Raw genomic sequence first — 20,099 nt, forward strand, 5'->3', positions numbered from 1 at the left:
ATAAATTGGTTAGTCTCTAAGGTGCCACAAGTACTCCTTTTCTTATAGTGATGGTAAAAGTTTATGCTTAAGCAGCAGATGTGTGATTGTGTGCTGGGAAGTCTATGAAATTTACCAGACACAGATGGATTTGTAGCTTTGCATTGGGAAAGAGGAAGTGATAAGCTGGAACTAAGTTACCTATAAGTAGTCCAAGCTGTATGCAAGCAGTGGCAAAAGACATCACGGGGATCAATGTGTCGTTTACGTCAACAGCTGCAAGGTTTGGTTCAGCAGACTCGGTAATGGATCTGCCTTTCTGTTTTGGCGCTGTACTAATAACTAATAAATACTGGCTGGGGCTTGGGTCCTTGAGGTCTCTTTAAGTAGGAAGTAAGATTGAAGCTGAATTGGTAATAAATCTGCTTTCCTGGGGGATCCTCTGACCCAAGTTTACCGGCTGGAACCGGACCGGGCAGGGTCACAACCTCTGTGTCGGGAGTAAAGACCTAGCCGTGTGTGGAGACTCTGGCTGGGACGGTCTAGGGGCCTACAGGGGAGGGGAAAAGTTTGAAGAAGAGATGTAAGACTAGATCCAGAGAAACGTTAACGCCATCAAGAGTAAAATGAGGGGTTGGATTGTTTGTAAAGAAATGTGCTGTTATGCATGGAGGTTCTGGGGCCGCACCGCGTCCGGCCGGCCCGTGGGATCACACGTGTGCGCTGCTTGTCTCTGAGGCTGACCAGAGAATGGAGGGGAAAGCGTGACCCGGGGCGGCAGCTCAGCATCGGGCGCGCGAGGCTTTTAATCAGCAGCTTAAGGAAGTGACAGAAAATGCTCAGAAAGGAAAGCCGCAGAATGGGGAAGTCAATGGGCGGCTGGTGAGCGCCGCAAGGAAAGGGTAAGGCAGGCGAGAGGGAGGAGACGGTGGAGACGTGGGGTTGTCAGAAACGGGCGGAGGACGGTGAAAGCGGTTGCAGTGATGCTGGGAGCACCGGGGAAGCCAGCTGAGTGCAAGGAGGACCCGGAGGATGTGATGGAGCAGGACAAGCCTCAGCGTTAATAAGGCAGCCGAGCCGTGTCGCAAGTTAAGAAAATGAACTGCGTGCTCGAAGGAAAAGGTTTGGGGGCACCCAGGGTAAGGAGGGGCGTGGGAGAGATCAGCCCAGGGGTTCTAGAGAGAACTGGGGCAGGAGGCTGCCAGCTGACCGGGCGGGTTTGTGAAGGCCGGGTGCTGGCGTGATGGCAGAATGCTTCTTAAACGCAACGTTGAAACGTGACATTGTGACAGGCCATGGCAGAAAGGCCAGGCAGGGGAGAAACCTGTCCAGGCACTAAGTCAATGGGTTCCCCAAGGGTGCCGAACAGCACCTGGTTCCACCCAGTTCTGTAGGGGGAGATGGGCCAGAGACGGCGGTTCCCTCCCAGACCCTGCACAAAGCTGGTTGGACGAAGTGTGGGTATTTTAGGAGTTCATTGTATTACAAATGCGACTGGGTCTGGAGTTTGGGACGTGATTCCTCTGGGGGAGACGTGACTCCATCAAACCCTGGGAAGGGTCAGGAATATCACAGGACACTTGTAAAACAACCGACCGGCCAAGGCAGGGATGCAAATTCCCACCTCTGCCCCCGGCCTTTCGAAGCGATGCCCTGAGGAGTGAGCCACTGGCTGCGAATACCTGTTCCCAGATCGAGGGACCGGCCTGCAGCACTCACAGATTCCCAGGGGACGTGTTCACAGAAGAAGCTATGCTGAGCTTGGAAGCACTGAAAAGCCCCTGGGTGGGTTTGACGGGCTGCACCCCGGCCGGAGCCCTGGCTGGAGTCGGGGGAGGGATCCCTGGTAAGCCTAGTAGCAGGCGGGTGGGTTCGCTGATTGGTTTAACCCGTGTTCTCGGCAGTCCTGTCACCGTAAGCACCGAGGTGCTTCTTGGGGGGAGCTTGGTGGGGACGGAGCTGTGGGGCTCATGGGGCTTGTAGCCTCGGAGGGGGCAGGAAAGCGGCCGGCTTGGCCAGTCTGACTTGCTGGGGATATCACAGTGCCAACAGGAAACCGGGAAGCCTGGAGCACCCGGCAGGAGGGAGAGCAAGGCGGGTCCTGCCCACGAGAGGTGGCGGCTGGCGTGCCAGGAGCCCAGGGCGGGTGCCCTGGCTGGGCCACGGAGGGGCAGGACCAGTGCAGTTGCCCTAAGCGGTGACACCATCATCGCCCCTTCCTCAGCTACATGGAGCTCCGGCCATCTCCTAGCCTGGGGCGGCTACAGCCCCCCCTGCTGGGCCGTGAGGCTCACAGCACCTGGCACTCGACTGCCCTTCTCCTCAGCAGATCAAGGAGCAATGGTCTCAAGTTGCAGTGGGGGAGGTCTAGGTTGGACATTAGGAAAAACGTTTTCACTAGGAGGCTGGTGAAGCCCTGGAATGGGTTCCCTAGGGAGGTGGTAGAATCTCCATCCTTAGAAGTTTTTAAGGTCAGGCTTGACAAAGCCCTGGCTGGGATGATTTAGTTGGGGATTGGTCCTGCTTTGAGCAGGGGGTTGGTCTAGATACCTCCTGAGGTCCCTTCCAACCCTGATATTCTATGATTCCCCACTTCGGAGAGGGAAACTGAGTCACTGGGCAGGGCCGGGACTTGGCCAAGGTCACCCCGCGGGCCGGCCACTTCCCACACAAACGCTGTAGGAGTGTAACTGTACCAGGCTAGTTAACACATTACAGCCCCGGTGGGGGGTACAATTATAGCCCTGCAACCGGGCTAGAACTATTCCCGGACGAGAAGGGTCGACGGGTCTGACCCTGGTACCAGGCACCTGCATCCTGGTGTCACCGGACACACACTGCTGTTGTACTGGTATAACTATATCATCAAAACCGACCCCCCCACCCCACAGTTACATCGGGACAAAAGCTGTGCGTAGGGTAGACTGGAAACTTTGGGGCAGGGACTGGCTCTCGCTGCGTGTGGCTGCAGCATCTGGTATGACAGGGCCCCAAGCTCAGTCACTGGGTGTCTGTGGAGCACTCGGCACGACGGGGCCCCGATCTCGGTTGGGATCTCCAGGCGCTGCCTTAGTGCCCTGCAGCTGGAGTTCAGGGGAGCTGGGGCAGGCGGCGTGTCTGGATCGGTCGGAGCAGGAAATGGCGGCCCGGACGGTGGCTGACGTGCTGTCCCCCCGGTGCGGCGTTCCCCAGCTCCCCAGGCTGGGTTGTGCTCTGTGCCCAGCCTTGCCCACGTTGGGATGAAGGTTCTGCCCCTGGGGTTGCGCTGCCAGGCCAGAATCGCTCCCTCCCCTCGGCGCGCAGTCTGTCAGCCCCGGTCGTGCTACGGACCCCTGAGCCCTGCTGCACGAGCTCTGCTGGGTCTTCAGCAACTGCAGCCCCCTGGTGAAATCCCCCCCGACTCCTTCCTCCTCGGTGGCTGGGCTCCCAAACAGCATTGGCAAGACAGTTTATTAACCAGCTACCTGGCCCCACGCCCTGTCGCCTGCCTAGGTGCTTATAGAGAGAAGCAGGTGCTGGTGCCCGGAGCTCACTCTGCTCCCAGCTCTGCAGGAACCCAGGAGGGCACATGCCAGCCCCTCTCTGCACCCCACGGGGCACCGGTCTCCATGGACCAGCTCTGCCCCCCAGCACGGCTCTTCTCCCCACAGCTCCAGCTGGGCAGGGGGCTGTTAGTACAGCCAGAGCCACCCCCAAGCCTGCTGCTCAAGGGGCTGCCATAGGGACCGGGGAGCTCATAGGGAAGTGGGTGGGGGATCTGGACGGGGATGGGATGCTGCCATCAGGCAACAGTCTGGGCTTGGAGCCCGGGGCAGCCTGAGCACAGGGGGATCTCCTACCCAGGGGCTCTGGGGGTGTTTGGCTCCGGCCCAGCAGCGCCCCCTCCTGGGGGTGGCAGGCCGGCTGTGACGGGCGCGTGTCCCCACAGGACTGAGCGAGAGGAAGATGTTGCTGCTGACGCGGGTCGTGTGGCTCTCAGTGCTCTGCGCCGTGGCGCTTGGTGAGTTCGGATCCCCCCGGGCCAGGGGGTGGGGGGCAGGGCTGGGAATCCCTGAAGCAGCTGAGAACGGAGGGAGGGGGGGAAATCAATGATGGAGTCACCCATCAAACCTGCCCCCTGGCCTGGTGCCTTGGGCTGGACCTGCCCCTGCAGAGCTGGAGACGCCCCTCAGCTCCCGTCCAGCCCATCCCTCCACGTGGGAGGGTTGGGTCATCCCCTGTCGCCCGTTCCCCAGAGCCCTAGTGTACATTGGCCCAAGGGACAAGGCCCCTGGCCCTGCCCGTGGGGAGACGATCCCAGAGTGTCGCACACCCCCCCCGCCCAGGCCGTGTCCCCTGCCAGCCCAGCGCCATCCGAACTGCCCTGGGGCACCCAAGAGCCAGAAAGTGCCAGCTCCCAGCATGCAGAGGGGCAGCGAGCTGAGGCTGTGTGGGGAGGGCAGGGAAATGGGGGCTGGGGAGGGGGGAGCAGGGGCAGAAAGAGGGTGGGGGAAAGCACGGACAGAGGGGTGGGGTGGGGGGAGCAGTAACAACACTAGCTGGTCCCCGGCTCCCACCAAGGCCGTTAGGAGGATTCGTGCTGGGAATGTCCCTGCAGCCTAGACGTCGCCCCCTGGATCGGAGCAGGGCCCATCTACCCCGGTGTCCCGGCTCCAGCAGCGGCCAGTGCCAGATGCTCCAGAGAGAGCTGCCAGACACCCCCTAGTGGCCCATGATGGAATAACCCAGCCACAGGGGAATTTCCTTTCTGTTCCCATCAGTTAGTGGCCCCAAGTCCCGGGGCGGGAACCCGTCCAGTCCCACCCACTGTGACGCTGGCTGTCCTCGTTCTCCATAGAAACCTCTGATCCGTTGCTGGATCCTGCTCTTGGCCCAGTGACAGCCAGTGGCAGGGAGTTCCCCAGGCTGATTGTGCCCAATGAGCCTTTTCTCGGAGTCAGATGTTCTGACCTTCCAGTTTCTGGGGCACTGGACTCCATCCTGTTTGTCCCGTCTCTGAAGGGACCTGGCCGAGGGGTGGCGGGGGGGTCAGCAGTGGGAAACCAGAATGATCAGGGGCCTCCCGGATGCAGAGAGACCAGAAAGGCAGAAAGGCTGCGGAGTGGAGGGGAGGCTGGAGGGATCCAAATGACCGGAGGGGGCCGACGAGACAGACAGGCTCAGAGCCGCACAACCTGGGCAAGAGCTTCCCCAGCCCAGGGTGACTTTGGAGCACCAGCCCCACCCGCCATCTCCAGCCCAGCCCTTGCTTGGCCTCCCTCCAGCCTGGCCTGGCTCCCCGTTCACCCCTTTGCTGCCACTGGCTGGTGGTGCTGCGGGGCGAGCAGGCTCCCGGCCATGCCTCTCTCCAGCCCTGTCACATTTAGCGCAGGGCTGCGCATCCCCCCTGCACCATGCACGGCCTTTGCTGGCCCCCACCCCACCCCCACGGCTCCAGCCCCACTCAGAGCACCAGCTCTGGGCCCGATCCTGCTGTGTGGGCTGGGGCCGGTGGGGGCACCCCCATTAATCCAACCCTTTCTCCCCTCCCCCGCATGGCACAGGCTGCCCCACCATCGTCTCCCGCTCCCAGTGGGAGGCCCAGGTCCCAAGAAGCAGGGACCCGCTGGGGACCCCAGTGCCCTACGCCATCATCCACCACACGGCAGGGAACCATTGCACCTCACAGGTCTCCTGCAGCCGGCAAGTCAGGGGCATCCAGAGCTACCACATGGACAAGAAGGGCTGGTCTGACATCGGCTACAAGTGAGGGGGCAGGGTGCGACTGGGGCCTCCTTTCAGCAGATAGACAGACTCCAGGCCGCTGCCCCGAGGTAGCCACGGGGGGGCAGCCGAGACCACACTCAGGGGGACAGCTGGGGGAGGGGGGATTCTTAGGGTGGCCAGATGTCCCGATTTTATAGGGACAGTCCTGATGTTTGGGACTTTTTCTTATATAGGCACCTATTACCTCCCACGCCTGTCCCCATTTTTCACACTTGCTGTCTGGTCACCCTAGGGATTCTCCAGAGAAGAGATTTGATTTTTATATTTAATATTTTGGGCGGAAAAGATGGAATTGGGGAGGGTGCGCCCAGAGACCCAGCTGTGGGGGGAGATTGGGACCCTGGCAAGAGGGGAGGGGGGCGGGGGCACAGAGCCCCTAGCAGGGGGAGATTGGGGGGGCAGTGACGGAGCTGGTGGGGGGATGGAGGGCCGCAGGGAGCCCCTGGGCTGTGCCAGGAGCTCAGCCGACAGACGCCGCGGGGCCTGCGCCCTCCTCGTCTGTGACATCACCCCGTGCCGGCGTTATTGACACGTTTCCCTGCAGCCGGCCTGACGCCCCGCAACGAAAACCTGGCCAGAGATTTTGCTCCGTGAAATGCTTTGAGATGGTGATGTCGGGAGATGGAAACCCAGCTGGGAATTTCCTGCAGGGCAGCGGCTCACAGCGCTGTTCTCCTGCCCCACATCTGGGCCCACTACAGCCTCACTCGACCCCCAGCTCTGTCCAGGTGGGGCCCTTGGTGCCTTCCATAAGGGGTGTTACACACAGCGCCACCTAATGGCCAAACAGTGCAATACAGGTTAGGGCCCCTCCATTCCAGTCCTTTTCCTCAGTGGGTCTTTAGCTCCATGGCAGAGGATTGAGCTTCTAGCTCTGATGGTCCCAGGTTCAAACCCAGGCGGGGCCAGCGACGACCCTGGGGGAGCTGCCAAGAGTGATGGGGAGGGGAGGGTGCGGCCGACGTGCCCATGTGGGTCTCACACTGCGCTCTGCCTGCAGCTTCCTGATCGGTGAAGACGAGAGTCTACAAGGGCAGAGGCTGGAGCACCATAGGGGCCCATGCCAAGAACTGGAACGATAAGTCACTGGCAATCAGCTTCCTGGGCAGCTTCTCCAGTACCTGATTCTTCGGTCTGTACAGATTTCCCTGCTAGGCCCCCAGGGGAACTAGGAAGTTCACAGCTGCTCTTGGTTCCACCACGGTGGGGCACTGGGCTGGGGCACAGGGTCAGGAAAGGGAGGGGGAGGGGAAGCGTGGCGAAGCAAATGTGTGTGTGGAGGCGGGGAGATGCATTACCAAATGCAGTGGGGTGGGGGAGAGAGACACTGACATGGTCAATCAAGAACGGGGCTAGAGGGTGTTTATTTACTCAGACCACATTCACATCCCCTGAGCAGCAGAGAGGGGCCAGGGGCGTGTGTGAAATTAACAGGGGGCTGCTGGTGTCCTGCAGAAACAGCCCCTGACAACACCACCCTGACCGCTGCCAAGAGCCTGATCCAATGTGCTGTCTCCGGGGGCTTCCTGAGCGAAAGCTACACCCTGAAGGGGCATCTAGACGTGAAGTCAACCGAATGCCCCGGGGACGCCCTCTACGACGCCATAAGCCAGTGGCCTGAGTTTGAAGCCTGAGTCCCTGCAGCCTCGAGGCAGCCCCTGCGCCCATCGCTGACCGCTGCCTGTGACTTCTGCCTGCTCAAGCAGCACCTCTGCCCCCCAGCAGGGGGCAGCCTCCCGCTTCTCGCCCACCTGCTGCCTCCTCGGAGAGCAGGGCAGAGTTGGGGTTATGCTCCCGTCTCCCCTGGGCTCTGCTGCCCTCCCCCGGGGCTCAGATTTCTAATAGCACCTGGGAGCCACCTGCCTCCCCCAGACTGCTTCCTTCGGCAGACGCCAGGCCGAGCCCCTCGCTCCCGCCCGCAACGGGCATGTCAGCTTAGCCCGGGTCCACACACAGCCAGGCCCAGGGTCTTACAGCGTCCGGGGGGTGGGGCCAAGCCTCAGCCGAGCTCCGTGGCAACGGCCCTGCCAATCCCTGGGCAGCTCAGGAAACGTCACCTCCATTCCCGTGTGAAACGACCGAGCAATTCTCAATCCCAGAGTCAAATCCGCCTCTGCCCCCAGCCCCCCAAGCTCTGCAGTGAAGATTTCATCTGGAATCCCCCAGAAACCGGTCGCTAGTTAACCCCCCACAAAGGGAACCCAAGTGTCCCCGAGCCCTGACACTCGGCTCTGCCTGGCCCCCGCAGGGTCTGGCTCTCAAAGCTTTCAGCCCTCGCCCCTTTCGCCCCGACAGTCCGTTCCCGCGAGCCTCTCGCACCGAGGGGGGCAAAGTGTTGGATCTTCACACAGCAGGTGCCGGGGAAGGATCCGTCGGGTGGGTCGCAGAGTCCCACAAAGGGGTTTTTAGTTCAAGTGCAATTTGCCTTTACCCCAGCGCCCCGCGGCTTAGTGCTTGCTTTGCTTGGGAGCTACTGAGCAGTGACAATAAACCAGCTTCTAGCACATGAAAAGTTGAAGCGCCGGGAATCATTTCATCTCCTGTTAAACCATCACCACCACCACCCTGCCGCTGGGCTGGGCGAGCTCAGAGGGTGTGATTATGGTCTGTCAGATTAGCACTAAGAGGCCCCCTTGGGCTAGGTGCTATACACACAGAACATGAGACAGACAGTCCCTGCCCTAAAGAGCTCACAGTCTAATTAGACAAAGGATGGGAGGGGAAACGGGTTTTACCCAAACTCACAGGGCCAGTTAGTGGCAAAGCGTGGAACAGATCCCATGGGTGCAGTCAAGTGCTCTGCCCACTAGGCTGTGCTGCCTCTCAATCCAGAGGGAGGAGGTGGAGAGAAACCAAGGGAGCACTGGTTCCGCATGGGTCACACACAGTCAGGCCGGCAGCCCTGAGCTGAAGGAAGGGGAGGGGAGCTGGGGTTTGCGCCTGCTGATGGGAGCTGGGGCTGCGGCTGGAGACTGGCAGGAGGGGCCGGAGCGGAGGGAACAGCCATGCCAGGAGCAGTGTCCCAGCCCCACAGTGCCCAGGGCTGCCCAGCATGTGGGAAGGGGGCAGCAGCACTGAGGGGGCAGCTCTTTGTTACGAGAGTCACTGTGGAGCAGCCCCCGAGCGAGGCTGGGAGCCCGGCACCCCAGGACTGGATGGGCCCCGTAAACAGGAGCAACCCCTGGTGGGCCGGCAGCTGGAGGCCGCGCTGCCGAGAGTGCAGGTCTGGCCCCCCCGCAGCCCCCGGTGTCCTGCCCCTGGCACAGTCCAGGTTCAGCCCAGTTATTCCGGCTTCTGAGCCGTGGACCCCGGGGGACGCGACCAGCTGGGATCCAGGCCCCGCACTAGGAAGAGGCTATTCCAGGCCCCAGCGGCTGGAGCTGTGGAGGGCGTGCAAAGCCCAGGAAGGCCCAACCTCAAGGGGCTCAAGCAAGAGGTTTCACTCCTGGGCTGGCCACAGCCCCAGAACAGACTCAGCACAATCTCTCTTCCCATCCTCCCAGCATTGTAACACCTCCCCAAGCCCCTGCGGGGCTGCCACAGCCTGGGCCCCCCAAGCCACCTTGCCTGGTTCCTAGGGTGTTTTGGCTGCTGGCCCCATGGAGCTCGGCCCAGGAGGGGCAAAGGATCCTGCGAGGCCCAGGGAGGGGTTGGTCCCCTCACCAGGAGAGGCTCTGGGCAGTCACAGCCACAGGTACTCAGCCAGGAAGGCAGCCAGGATCTTGCAGAGGTTCTCCACAGTCGGGGGGTGCAGGTTCTGCTCCGTGTCCTCCATTGTGTGCCAGACCCACGGGAAGGGGGTGGCGATGAGGTGCAGCACCGGCACTCCTGTGGCCGGACAGATACATGGGTAGTCAGCAGGGATCCAACCCAGGCTCTGCATCACTGCAAGCACCAGCCTCTACTGCTGGAGCTACAGGAGTAATTCCACTATTGTCAGCAGTAGTAGACTATTATCCCTGTGTGGCCCAGCCACTAGCGGGCGACGGGCGACATTCTAAATGCGCACACTGTCTCAGTAGATGGAGCCAGGCCCTCAGGCACGACCTGACCTTACATCTAGGAGCCGTGTGCTCCCCTGACCTAGCAACAAGCAGCTGGCCCAGGTGCATTATGGGAACCAGATTGGCCAGAGACATCAAGCGAGTCAGGGCCAAGTGGCTAGATAGCAATGATATGTTTATAAAGTCTTTCACCCCCAAGGATCCCAGAGCCTAAGTTCAAAATGCAGCCACCTCTGGGGTGAAGCGTGCCAGGCAGGCAAACATCATCTATAAAGCATTTTACCCCTGTAAATAACACCTAGCTCTTGCATAGCCCTTGTCCTCAGGGGATCCCAAAGCACTTTACAAAGGGGGTCAGAATGATTCCCCCCACTTCACAGATGGGGAAACTGAGGAAGACAGCAGCAGAGTCAGCCGGCAGGGCAGTGGCAAAGCCAGGACCTGAACCCAGGTCTCAGTCCCTTGCTCCACTCACGAGGCCAGGCTTGTGTGGGAGCCTGGGGGAGTCTCACCACGTTTTGTCTGCACACATTCTGCCCTGGCTCCTCTGGGGAGGCCTCCCCAGCTGTCCATCCCACACTGCTCTGCACCTGGACGCCCAGTAGCAAGGGGCAGGACTGGTACCTTTGCGAAGGAAGGGGACGTGGTCATCTTCGACAGGCCCATAGGCAGGCTCCCGCTGGAAGTACATCTGCTCCTGGGGGTGAGACTGCAGCAGGCCCAGCCGGTGCAGACGCTTCTCTGGGCGACACAGAGCAGAGGGTGAGGAGTGAGCTGGTTCCTGGGACCTGCCCGGCTGGGGGCGCGGCAGGATGAGCCCAACAGGGGGCCACACCTGGCCGCTCACAACAGAGCTCCCTGAGGACACGGAGACGCTGCTGTCTCCGGGAGCAGGAGAAAACGCCAGGGCGGGAGGGAGGGGGGATTTCAAACCTGACAAGTCGTGTTTGAGAGAAATAAAGTGTTGGTGAAAGATGCCAGGTCAACAGCCCCAGGGACTGAATCCCCAACTCCCAGCTCTTTCCCACAGCTGAGGATAGAACCCAGAAGTCCTGGCTCCCAGCCCCCCTGCTCTAATCACTAGACCCCACTCCCCTCCCAGAGCTAGGGCTAGAACCCAGGCACCTTTATTCATTGTCAGACAGATGCAGGACCATCAGGACTGGCGGGGGGTAGCTATCCCACTACAGGTGCCTGGGGGGGCAAGCCCCCTCCCACCCCTGGAAGAAAGGAAGGTTTGGTACCGATACCGACGAGCCGGTCGAACCAGGAGGCAGTGAGGGGGAAGTGGTTCTGGATGGTCGGGTGGCGGGCCCCCAGCAGGTCCAGCAAGACAAACAGGCTCTGCAAGGAGGCAACAAGGGGTTAAATCTGTAGGGGCCCAGTCACCCCAGGAGGATCTGAGGTAGGGATTGGTACAAGATCCAGTGCAGACAGATTGAGCCCCCCGCCTACCCCGGACAGGCACCCCCACCATCTCCCTCCAGCCTGAAAGATCCCCCAGGCAGAACTCCCCAGAGGGGCAAGCGGGCGGCTCTCACCATAGCCTGGAGCTGGCTGGTGCCCGGCTGGTGCTGAGCCTTGGCCATGTGCTCAGCCAGGTGGCGCGCCCCGTACAGGGAATCCCTCTCACTCCACTCCCCGAAGGCCTCCTCGCCGTCCAGGAACAACAGCTGCAGTGTCACCTCGGAGCCCTGGGGAGAGACACGGGGCTTGCTCAACACCTGGCACTGCTGGACAGGTGAGGGGACTGCACCCAGGACAGCAGCAGAGCTAGGGATAGAACCCAGGAGTCCTGGCTCCCAGCTCCCCTGCTCTAACCACTAGACCCCATTCCCCTCCCAGAGCCAGAGATAGAAGCCAGGAGTCCTGGCTCCCATCCCCCCCGGTTTTACACACTAGACTCCATTCCTTCCCCAAGCCAAGAGTAGAACCCCCAACCTGGGAAGCTCTCACCTGCTTCTTGGCCTTCAGCAGCTCCGCGTCCAAGGCCGTGGCCAGTTCCAGCAGGATGGCACAGGGCATGGCCGAGTCGGTGGCCCCCAGGAAGGTGCGGCCCTGCCGGTCGCGGGGGAAGTACTTGGAGTCATAGTGGCAGGCCAGAACCAAGCGTCGCCCGGCAGCGGGGTCCAACGTGGCCACCACATTGGCAAAGCCTACGACACCCCGCGGTGTCCGGTCCTCGAAGGCATCCAGCTCTACCCGCCAGCCCGCAGTCAGCGTGGCCAGGCTATCCACAACGAACTGGGACAAGACAGAGAAGGCTTCAGGGTGCCGTCTGGGGGGAGCGTCAGGGGCAGCGGTTTTGGGGATATCAGCAGGGAGGCCAAGGGGCTGCGGGGGGGTGGGAACTGTCTCACCCTTCTAAGGCAAGGGGCAGGGTCGGAGAGATGCTCACCATCTCCAAAGGGATCTGCCCAGTGCAATGGGGCTAGGTCAGGTTCGACAACACTCCCGCCTCGAAAAAATGTTTCGACTGTGCAAATGAAACGTTTCGATCGCTTCAAACAGTCCCGTTTTCTGGGTCAAAACAACAACGTTTTGTTCTGAAATTTCAGCTAAACAGACTGAAAAAAGGTCAAAACTGAAATTAAACATGGCAAACTGACCAAAACGAACCGTTTCCATTGAGCCGAAATGGCAAAGAAAAGGTCTTGGGGTATTGCCAATATCTGAAATTTTTGTCCTGATTTGAGACAGGAAAATATTTGGAACTTGCAAAAATATTTGCAGAAGGGGAAAACCAATTCTCAAGGGCTTGAACCCCCGCACGCTGGGTCTGCAATGGACATGTCTCTGGCACAGACGCTTCCAAAATGCACTGAGCTTTCGGCACCCACTTCAAACCGGGTGTAGCTTCCCCAAGAGGTCCTGCAGACCCAACCCCAAAGATCTCCCGCATCCCTAGTTCAGGCCAGGGCTACTCCACAAACCCAGCACAGCTTTGTTGTTTGGGGTGTGGAAAGAAAAAACACAGCCCCTAGCTGCCATAGCTACACTGGCAAAAAACCCCGTGTAGATGCAGCTGTCCATGGAAGAGCACTTCTGCTGGCACAGTGCCGTTCAGGGAAATTGTTCCTACACGGGCAAAACTCTTCTGTCAGTGTCCATTGGGTCTACACTAGGGGCGCTGCTGGGACAGCTATATCAGCACAGCGATATCCACAGGGCTTGTGTAGTGTAGACAAGACCGCAGACTAACCCTGCCCCCATTGCAGCCAGGGCCGTATCCGTGCAGATACCGATTTAGCTGGTCTCTCGCGCCCACTTCGCACCAAAGGCAGTGACTGCCCAGGGTCCCCGGTGCAGGGAGGCAAAGCCGCCGTTTGCACTGGAGCCTGAAACCAGACAAAGCTGCCTCAGAGCAATTCCTGGCCTTGAGCCACTGGCTGCAGCTGGGGCAAACCTCTTGGGTTTTCAGGGCCCAAGCTAACTCTGGGGTCCCACGTTCCAGGGTGTCCTCTGAGCCCAGGATGTGCCCCAACCTCCGGCACAGCACAAGGACCGCACACCCCAAGGCTTCGCCCGGCCACAGCCCCCACTCACCTGCCGCACCTTCCTGTTCCCTGGGCTGCCCGGGTACCGCTCGATCAGCATGGGCTTCAGGAAGGAGTTCCAGAGGCGCCGGAGGTTCACCAGGGAGGCCAGCCGCTTCACCTGGCTACTGGAGAGGCTCCGGGGCTTGTGGCCAAGCTGCGGAAAGGAACAGCGCTGGAATCCAATGGACCGTTCAAAACACCCCCGGCACCAGGAACGGACCCAGGGCATCCAAGCGAGAGCAGAGGGGTCCTGCGGTCCGGGTCTTGAGCCAGCGGTTACCTCCTTCCTCATGTTCGTACAGCACCCAGCACAATGGGGCCCTGCTCCGTGACTAAGGCTCCCCGGGCATCCTGTCCCCAATACAGGCAGTGGATGCGAACTGGGGGGTGCCCTCCCGCTGCGTCCCCCTGTGCTGCACGACCCCGCTAGGGTGACGGAGAACAGAGCACAAGAGCCAGTGAGAATTCAAGGGCCTCTTCCTGCCCCCACTAGTGTCAGTGGAGGGAGGGGTTGGGGGTAGATGCCAGCGCTGGTGTTCCTACTGCCTCTCCGAGGGCTCTGGGCACCCAGGGCCTCCCCCCAGCCCACCAGCCCCAGACGAGCATCCTCCTGGACTCAGCGACACTGCACCCCATCTTAGCTCTACACAGCCGTACCGTCGCCCAGCCCCCCCTGCCCATTCCATGCCTCAGTGCGACACCCCCCTCACCCCCGGACACCCTGCCCCCACACCCCATCCCTCCCAGGCACCCTGCCCCTTCCATGCCTCACTGCAACCCCCATTACCCGGCACCCTGCCCCCACGCCCCTCCCCCAGGCCCCCCCATCCCTCCCAGGCACCCTGCCCCCACGCCCCTCCCCCAGGCACCCCCCATCCCTCCCAGGCACCCTGCCCCCACGCCCCTCCCCCCAGGCACCCCCCATCCCTCCCAGGCACCCTGCCCCCACGCCCCTCCCCCCAGGCACCCCCCATCCCTCCCAGGCACCCTGCCCCCACGCCCCTCCCCCCAGGCACCCCCCATCCCTCCCAGGCACCCTGCCCCCACGCCCCTCCCCCCAGGCACCCCCCATCCCTCCCAGGCACCCTGCCCCCACGCCCCTCCCCCCAGGCACCCCCCATCCCTCCCAGGCACCCTGCCCCCACGCCCATCATACTCCCTTCCCCAACTCCCCTGCCCCCCCATGCTCCCTACCCCAACTTTCCTGCCCCTCCCTGGGCACACTGCCCCCCATGCTCCCTACTCCCGCGCCCCAGACACCCTGCGCACCTGCCCCCACGCCCCCCGTCCGCACCCCGTGCCCCGCGCCCCTCACCTGCGCGCTGGGCGGGCCCCGCGGCTGCCCCCCGCCGGCCCCGGACCCCCAGCCCAGGTACAGGCCGGCGCCGGCCGCCAGCAGCAGCAGGAGGAGGAGGAGGAGCAGGCGCGGGGGGGCGCGGCGCGGGCGGGCGCTGGGCTCCGGGCCGCCCCCTCCCCGGCCGCGCCGGGCCCCGGCACCCGGCCCTTTCCGCATGGCGCCGCCGGCCGAGAGACAGCGAGCCCCGCCCACGGGGCGGGGCATGACCAGGCCCCGCCCACGGGGGAAGGACCTGAGGGGAGCGCACGGCCAGAGGGGCGGGGCGAACTGAAGCCACGCCCCCCGCGCGGCGCGTCCCAGATAGAGTCCCCAGCCGCTTGAGGGCGGGGCGATCTGCAAGACCCACCCACAGGAGGCGGAGCCACGGCGTTGTTACGGCCTGCTGGGGCGGGGACTCGCCCTTAGGGGTGGGGTTACCACAGGACACACCCACAATGGGGCGGGGCCGGGTAAGGACACCTCATCACATAACGGCATATTGAAAAGGACAACCCCTCCTCCCCCATGCACCCCTGGGTCCAACACCCCCCCAGCACAGCCCAGGGTCTGACCAGCCCCAGCCCTAACACACCTATGGGTCTGACCCCCACCTGGGCACCTGGGTCCTAACCCCCCCCCCACCATACCCTTTGGTCCGACCCGCCATTCCCCTAACACTCCCCTGGGTCCTACTCCCTCACTGCACCCCCTGCCCTGGCTCAGACCTCCCTTCCCATAAACCACCTCTGGATCTGACACCCCCCCCAACACACCCATGGGTCTGACCCGCCTTCCCCTAACAAAACCATGTGCACAACCCCTCCCAACACACCCTTGGGTACAACCCCCCACACACACACACACACTGAACCCATGAGTCTGACCCCCCTTCCCCTATTACACCCACTGGTACAACCCTGCCGTGCACCCATGTGTCCAACTCCCTTTCCTGTAACACACCCCTAGGTCTGACTCCCCCGCACCCATGGGTCTGACCATCTCCAGCACACCCCTGGATCCAGTGCCTCATTCCTCTAATACACCCATGGGTCCAACCTACCCCATACACCCAAGGTCTGACACCTCCCCCCGCCCGCCATGCAGCTGACTCCTCCCAACACATTCCTGGGTCTGACCCCCTCCCTACACCCAAGGGTCCAACTCCCCCCCAACGCACCCATGGATCTGAATCTCCCCTTTCCAGTGCACCCAAGGGTTCGACCCCTCTCCGCACTGGGCCCCGATGACATGGGGATGGGTGCACATGGATGACAGGTCCATATGGAGAGAGCAAGCACATGGAAGGACAGACTGACTATTGCAGCTGGGCCTGGAAAGCCGGGGGCAGGGGAGCGTACAGGGATCAGTGGGTGACTAGATAGAGAGTGCCCCTGCCCCCTGTGTCCCTCAATATACCAGCGAGGAAAACAATGCTTAGAGCCCACCTGGCAGCAGCTGGAGTGACATCCCCCCGCACCCTTTGCAGCTGGCACAGGGCCCATCTGCAGCACTGATGTCACTGGGTCAATAGTGCTCACGTTCTAACCTGATGGGTCCTGCCGAGGGTGGTCCCTGCATTTGACCTTTTTCCTGGGCTGTATAATAGGGTTTATCACAGGATTTGCCCCTCACTTACATGGCCAAGAGCACAGTGTGTGAGGTTGTGTGACACAGACAGGGTGTTGCCAAGTGGCCAATGCTTGTGGTTTCATCACAGTTCCCCTGGTATTTGGTGTGTCTCATAAAGCACCAGCTCCCAGAGTCATGGGATGGAGTGAGATACTCAGCTTCCATTGAAATGTAAGTTTCTAGCCCTAAAGGCTGACAACTCCCTGACACAGTGAAATGTCCCAGGCAGACCGGCTCATGGATCCAAAAGTGCCAGAGAACAAGGGGAGGGGGCAAGTGGAAAGGAAGGCTGGATATCCTGGAGCTCTCCGGGCCCATGGGCAGGCTGTCCCTGGCTAAGGCCTTAGTACCGCACAGCTTGGTTCTGAAGCGGAGGAGCATGTCCCTTGAATAACCAGACGTGGTACGGTTCGGTTTACACTGCAGACCAGAACCGTGCCGCAGCCAACCCAAGTGCAACCAGCTGCCTCCTTGAAATCGTTATTTATTATACAGATTATTGTAGTGCCTTAGAGCGCCAGTCCCAGGCTATGACCCCTTGCGCTAGGCGCTGTACAAACACAAAGAGTCTCTGCCCCAAAGAGCTGGCGATCTCCAGATAAGACACGAGCTGACAGGTGGATTCAGTCCTTGCTGGGCAGCACGACAGTCCATATGCTTGGAGCCTTTCTGGCTGCAGCGGCATCTCCCAAAGGGAGCCCTGGTGCTGCTGGGGGATTTAAACCCAGGCTGGACGCTGGGGAATGGATTCTCCCCTCCTGTAGGCTCTGGGTCCCCGCACTCGGCCCCGCAGCAGTGTCGCCCATTGGCTGGCAGCAAGCAGGGTTCCCTCAGCTTCATGCGTCCTAGGGGCAGCTCCTCGGATGTGCTCAGGGACTGACTCCCGCTTCAGCCCTACACGCTGCCCTTTCGTTTCTCCTTCTTACGCCCACTGTGCCACCCAGGGCCACAGGGTGGGGGAATCAACAGCTGCCGCTGTCCACAGCAGCAGCTCCCCCCACACGCACGGTGGGAGGAAAGCGAACAGAGCAGTCAGGATGGGGCAGAGGAGGAATAATGGAGCGGGGAGAGACTGGGGCTGGGGGGAAACAGGGATGCGTGGGTGAGACCCAACAAACTCATCCCACCCAATTTCCAGCTTCTGGCCCTTTGGGCTGGAATCAAACCAGAAGAGAGGCAAGGTCTCCTGGCCTCTGACCCTGCAGGATTCATCACGCCCTTTGGAGGCCTTGGCTCTGGCTTGGAGCCATCTGTCATGGAGCCCCAGGGGTTGGGGCTACACCCCAGCTTTGGAACAGCCTCTCGGAGGAACCTGTCAGTGGGCCAGGCTCCCCAGAGGTCTCACTCATCCTCCAGGGCCATCCATGTGGCCTCCCCACCTCTGAGACTGAACCCCCGGGCTCCAGGCCTCCGGCCGCACCCCACAAGCTCTGCCTAGCCGGACCAGCCAGGCTCCTGGGAGAGTCTTGTCCCCTGTGGGACTGACACCCCGGCAGCACTTGCAGGGATGTTTGGCAGCGTTGGCAGACCAGTCGGGTTTATTGGTCCCTGGAGCCCAGCACGGGATGGCACCAGGTTAGCGCCGAGACATGGAGGTTAAAACATCGTCCAGCCTCTTCAGTCCAGGGCCAGCCAAGCTGGAGTGACCCCCCCATGGCCAGGCTCTGTGTCTCTCCCCATCTGACCTCCTTGGTAAGTTCCCAGGTGTCCCTTAGCCTGCCCCGAGGCAAACAATCCCTGTCCCCTCAACTAGGTAACCATGCACATGCTAGGGGAAACGGAGGCATGCATAGGCTTCATACCAATATTACAGGAAATCCCCACTTTGTCACACCATCACTACCCGCCATGCCCGGATGTTGGGAGGATGAGCACGCCGCCCCCTGGTGCCAGTTTTGCATTCCCACTGCCGCCTCTCTCTACTTATGTGGCTGGCGTTTAAATGCCCCCAAGCCACACTGGCTTTGGAGAGGATAGCAGCTTCCACCTGCCCTGCTGATACACAGCAACCAACAAATGCTCTGGCTTCCCCGGACTCATCCCGCGCAAGGATCATGAGTTTCAGGGAGATTTGGCCACGCACAGCCACACCTCCGAGTCCTGTGTCACTGCATTCTTGTGCTCAACAACATCAGAGCAGCCAGACTGGGTCAGGACAAAGGGCCAGTTGGCCCAGTATCCTGCCTCTGCCAGTGGCCAGTGCCAGATGCTTCAGAGGGAATGAACAGAATAGGGCCATTATCGAGTGATCCACCCCTGTCGTCCAGTCCCAGAGGTTATGGGATGCCCAGAGCATGGGGCTGTGTCCGTGACCATCTTGGCTAATAGCCACTGATGGACCTGTCCTCCAGGAGCTTATCTCATTCTTTTTTGAACCCTGTTGTACTTTTGGCCTTCCCCTGGCAGTGAGTTCCACAGATTGGCTGTTCATTGGGTAAAGAAGTACATCCTTGGGTTTGTTTTAAACCTGCTGCCTGTTAATGTCCTCCAGTGACCCCTGATTCTTGTGGTAAGTGAAGGGGTAAATAACACTTCCTTATTCATGTTCTCCACCCCAGTCATGATTTTATAGACCTCCGTCATATCCCCCCTTAGTCGTCTCTTTTCCAAGCTGAATAGTTCCCGTCTTTCTAACCTCCCCTCGTCTGGAAACTCTTCCATCCTCCTCGTCATTTCGTTGTCCTCCTCTGTACCCAGGTGTGGGAAAGCTCAATCCCTGCACGCCCAGCATGGGACACCACCAGGGGAGCCCTAGTTACCTCTTCTCCCACCGCACACCCTGGGCCTACACGCAAGAGCCTCTTCTCTTCGGCAAAACGGTGGGGTTGGAAAGTGTGATCTCTCCATGCAAGGGAGCTAAGACGCACCTCAGAGGTGGCTGCCTTTCAGTGGCTGGCAATGTGAATTGTGTGTTGGCTGCTAATGCTCCATCTCAAAGCACTTTTAGCCAAACAATACTGACCAGTGGGTACAGATGACACCTGCATGTTTAGGGATTGCTCCCCCACCCACTGATATGCAGCCACCTCTATGGGATGGCACATCTCTATGTGAGATGAACCAGCTGTTTAGATGGACATCCTTCATCCAGCACTGAAATGCAGCCACCTCTGGAGTGGAACACAGCAGCTGTTTATACAGGGCACAGCAATGCTACATTGCAGTTCTACAGTTTGCCATTCTCTTCCCAAAGTCTGAGGCGCTTCTCTCCTCCCAGATCTTGAGGCTCATACCAAGACTTCCCTTGAGGCAGTGGGAGAAGTTTTTTCGAGTCATCTGGAGACGACAAGGTGCAGGTTATGTTTGTGGCTTGGGTGTGTGGGGAACAGGCAGGGCATTATACAAAGCAGAAGAGCCCTGAGGGCTGATTGAAACAATTCTGCTGCTCCCAAGAAAAGCCCCTAAATCCCCTTGGCCTTTATTGCCCCAGAAAAGCCTAAAATCAGCCCATGTAGGAAAGAATAAACCAAGGTGAAGGGCAGGCTGGCTCTGACGTGCCTAGAGGGAATGGCAGATCTCTGGACCCAGCTGCTGTGGAAGGCTAATTGCCACAAATGGGGACTTAGCCCCAAAAGGGGTGTGTAGGATGGCTGGGTTAGGACCCAGCAGCCATGGATTCTAATCCTTACTCTCCTGCACACTCCTTTTGTGACATTGAGCCACTATATTGCTCTGAGCCTCAGTTTCCCTGTGTAGAATCACCCAGCTCATAGGGCTGTTGGGAGGGAACCCCGCCCTCCCCCCTCCGTGTGTGAGGCTCAGTGACAATGATGGGGGCCCATACAGAGAGGGGAGCTGAGAGCACCTAGGAGCTTGGCAATGCTCTGGGGTGAGGGTCAGGGCCCT

The 20,099-nt window shown here is 60.5% G+C and overlaps 2 protein-coding genes across 2 annotated transcripts; one reads left to right on the plus strand and one right to left on the minus strand.

Moving 5' to 3' along the window:
* The first annotated feature begins 1,076 nt into the window (after positions 1-1,076).
* On the plus strand, positions 1,077-7,379 carry LOC144278950 (peptidoglycan-recognition protein SC2-like). The gene is given in 6 exon segments (XM_077840347.1): positions 1,077-1,101; positions 3,908-3,979; positions 5,523-5,724; positions 6,746-6,763; positions 6,765-6,862; positions 7,201-7,379. Coding segments are annotated over 6 exon segments (594 nt in total).
* Positions 7,091-14,801, minus strand: QPCTL (glutaminyl-peptide cyclotransferase like). Its single transcript, XM_077840346.1, has 7 exons — positions 14,604-14,801; positions 13,296-13,442; positions 11,706-11,993; positions 11,291-11,443; positions 10,994-11,093; positions 10,374-10,490; positions 7,091-9,573 (listed from the first exon to the last, which is right to left on the minus strand). Exons 1-7 carry the CDS (start codon positions 14,799-14,801, stop codon positions 9,428-9,430), a joined length of 1,149 nt encoding a protein of 382 aa, XP_077696472.1. The 3' UTR covers positions 7,091-9,427.
* Positions 14,802-20,099: the final 5,298 nt, after the last annotated feature.

The sequence above is a fragment of the Eretmochelys imbricata genome, chromosome 23 (genome assembly GCF_965152235.1).
Source record: "Eretmochelys imbricata isolate rEreImb1 chromosome 23, rEreImb1.hap1, whole genome shotgun sequence".
Taxonomy (NCBI): Eukaryota; Metazoa; Chordata; order Testudines; family Cheloniidae; genus Eretmochelys; species Eretmochelys imbricata.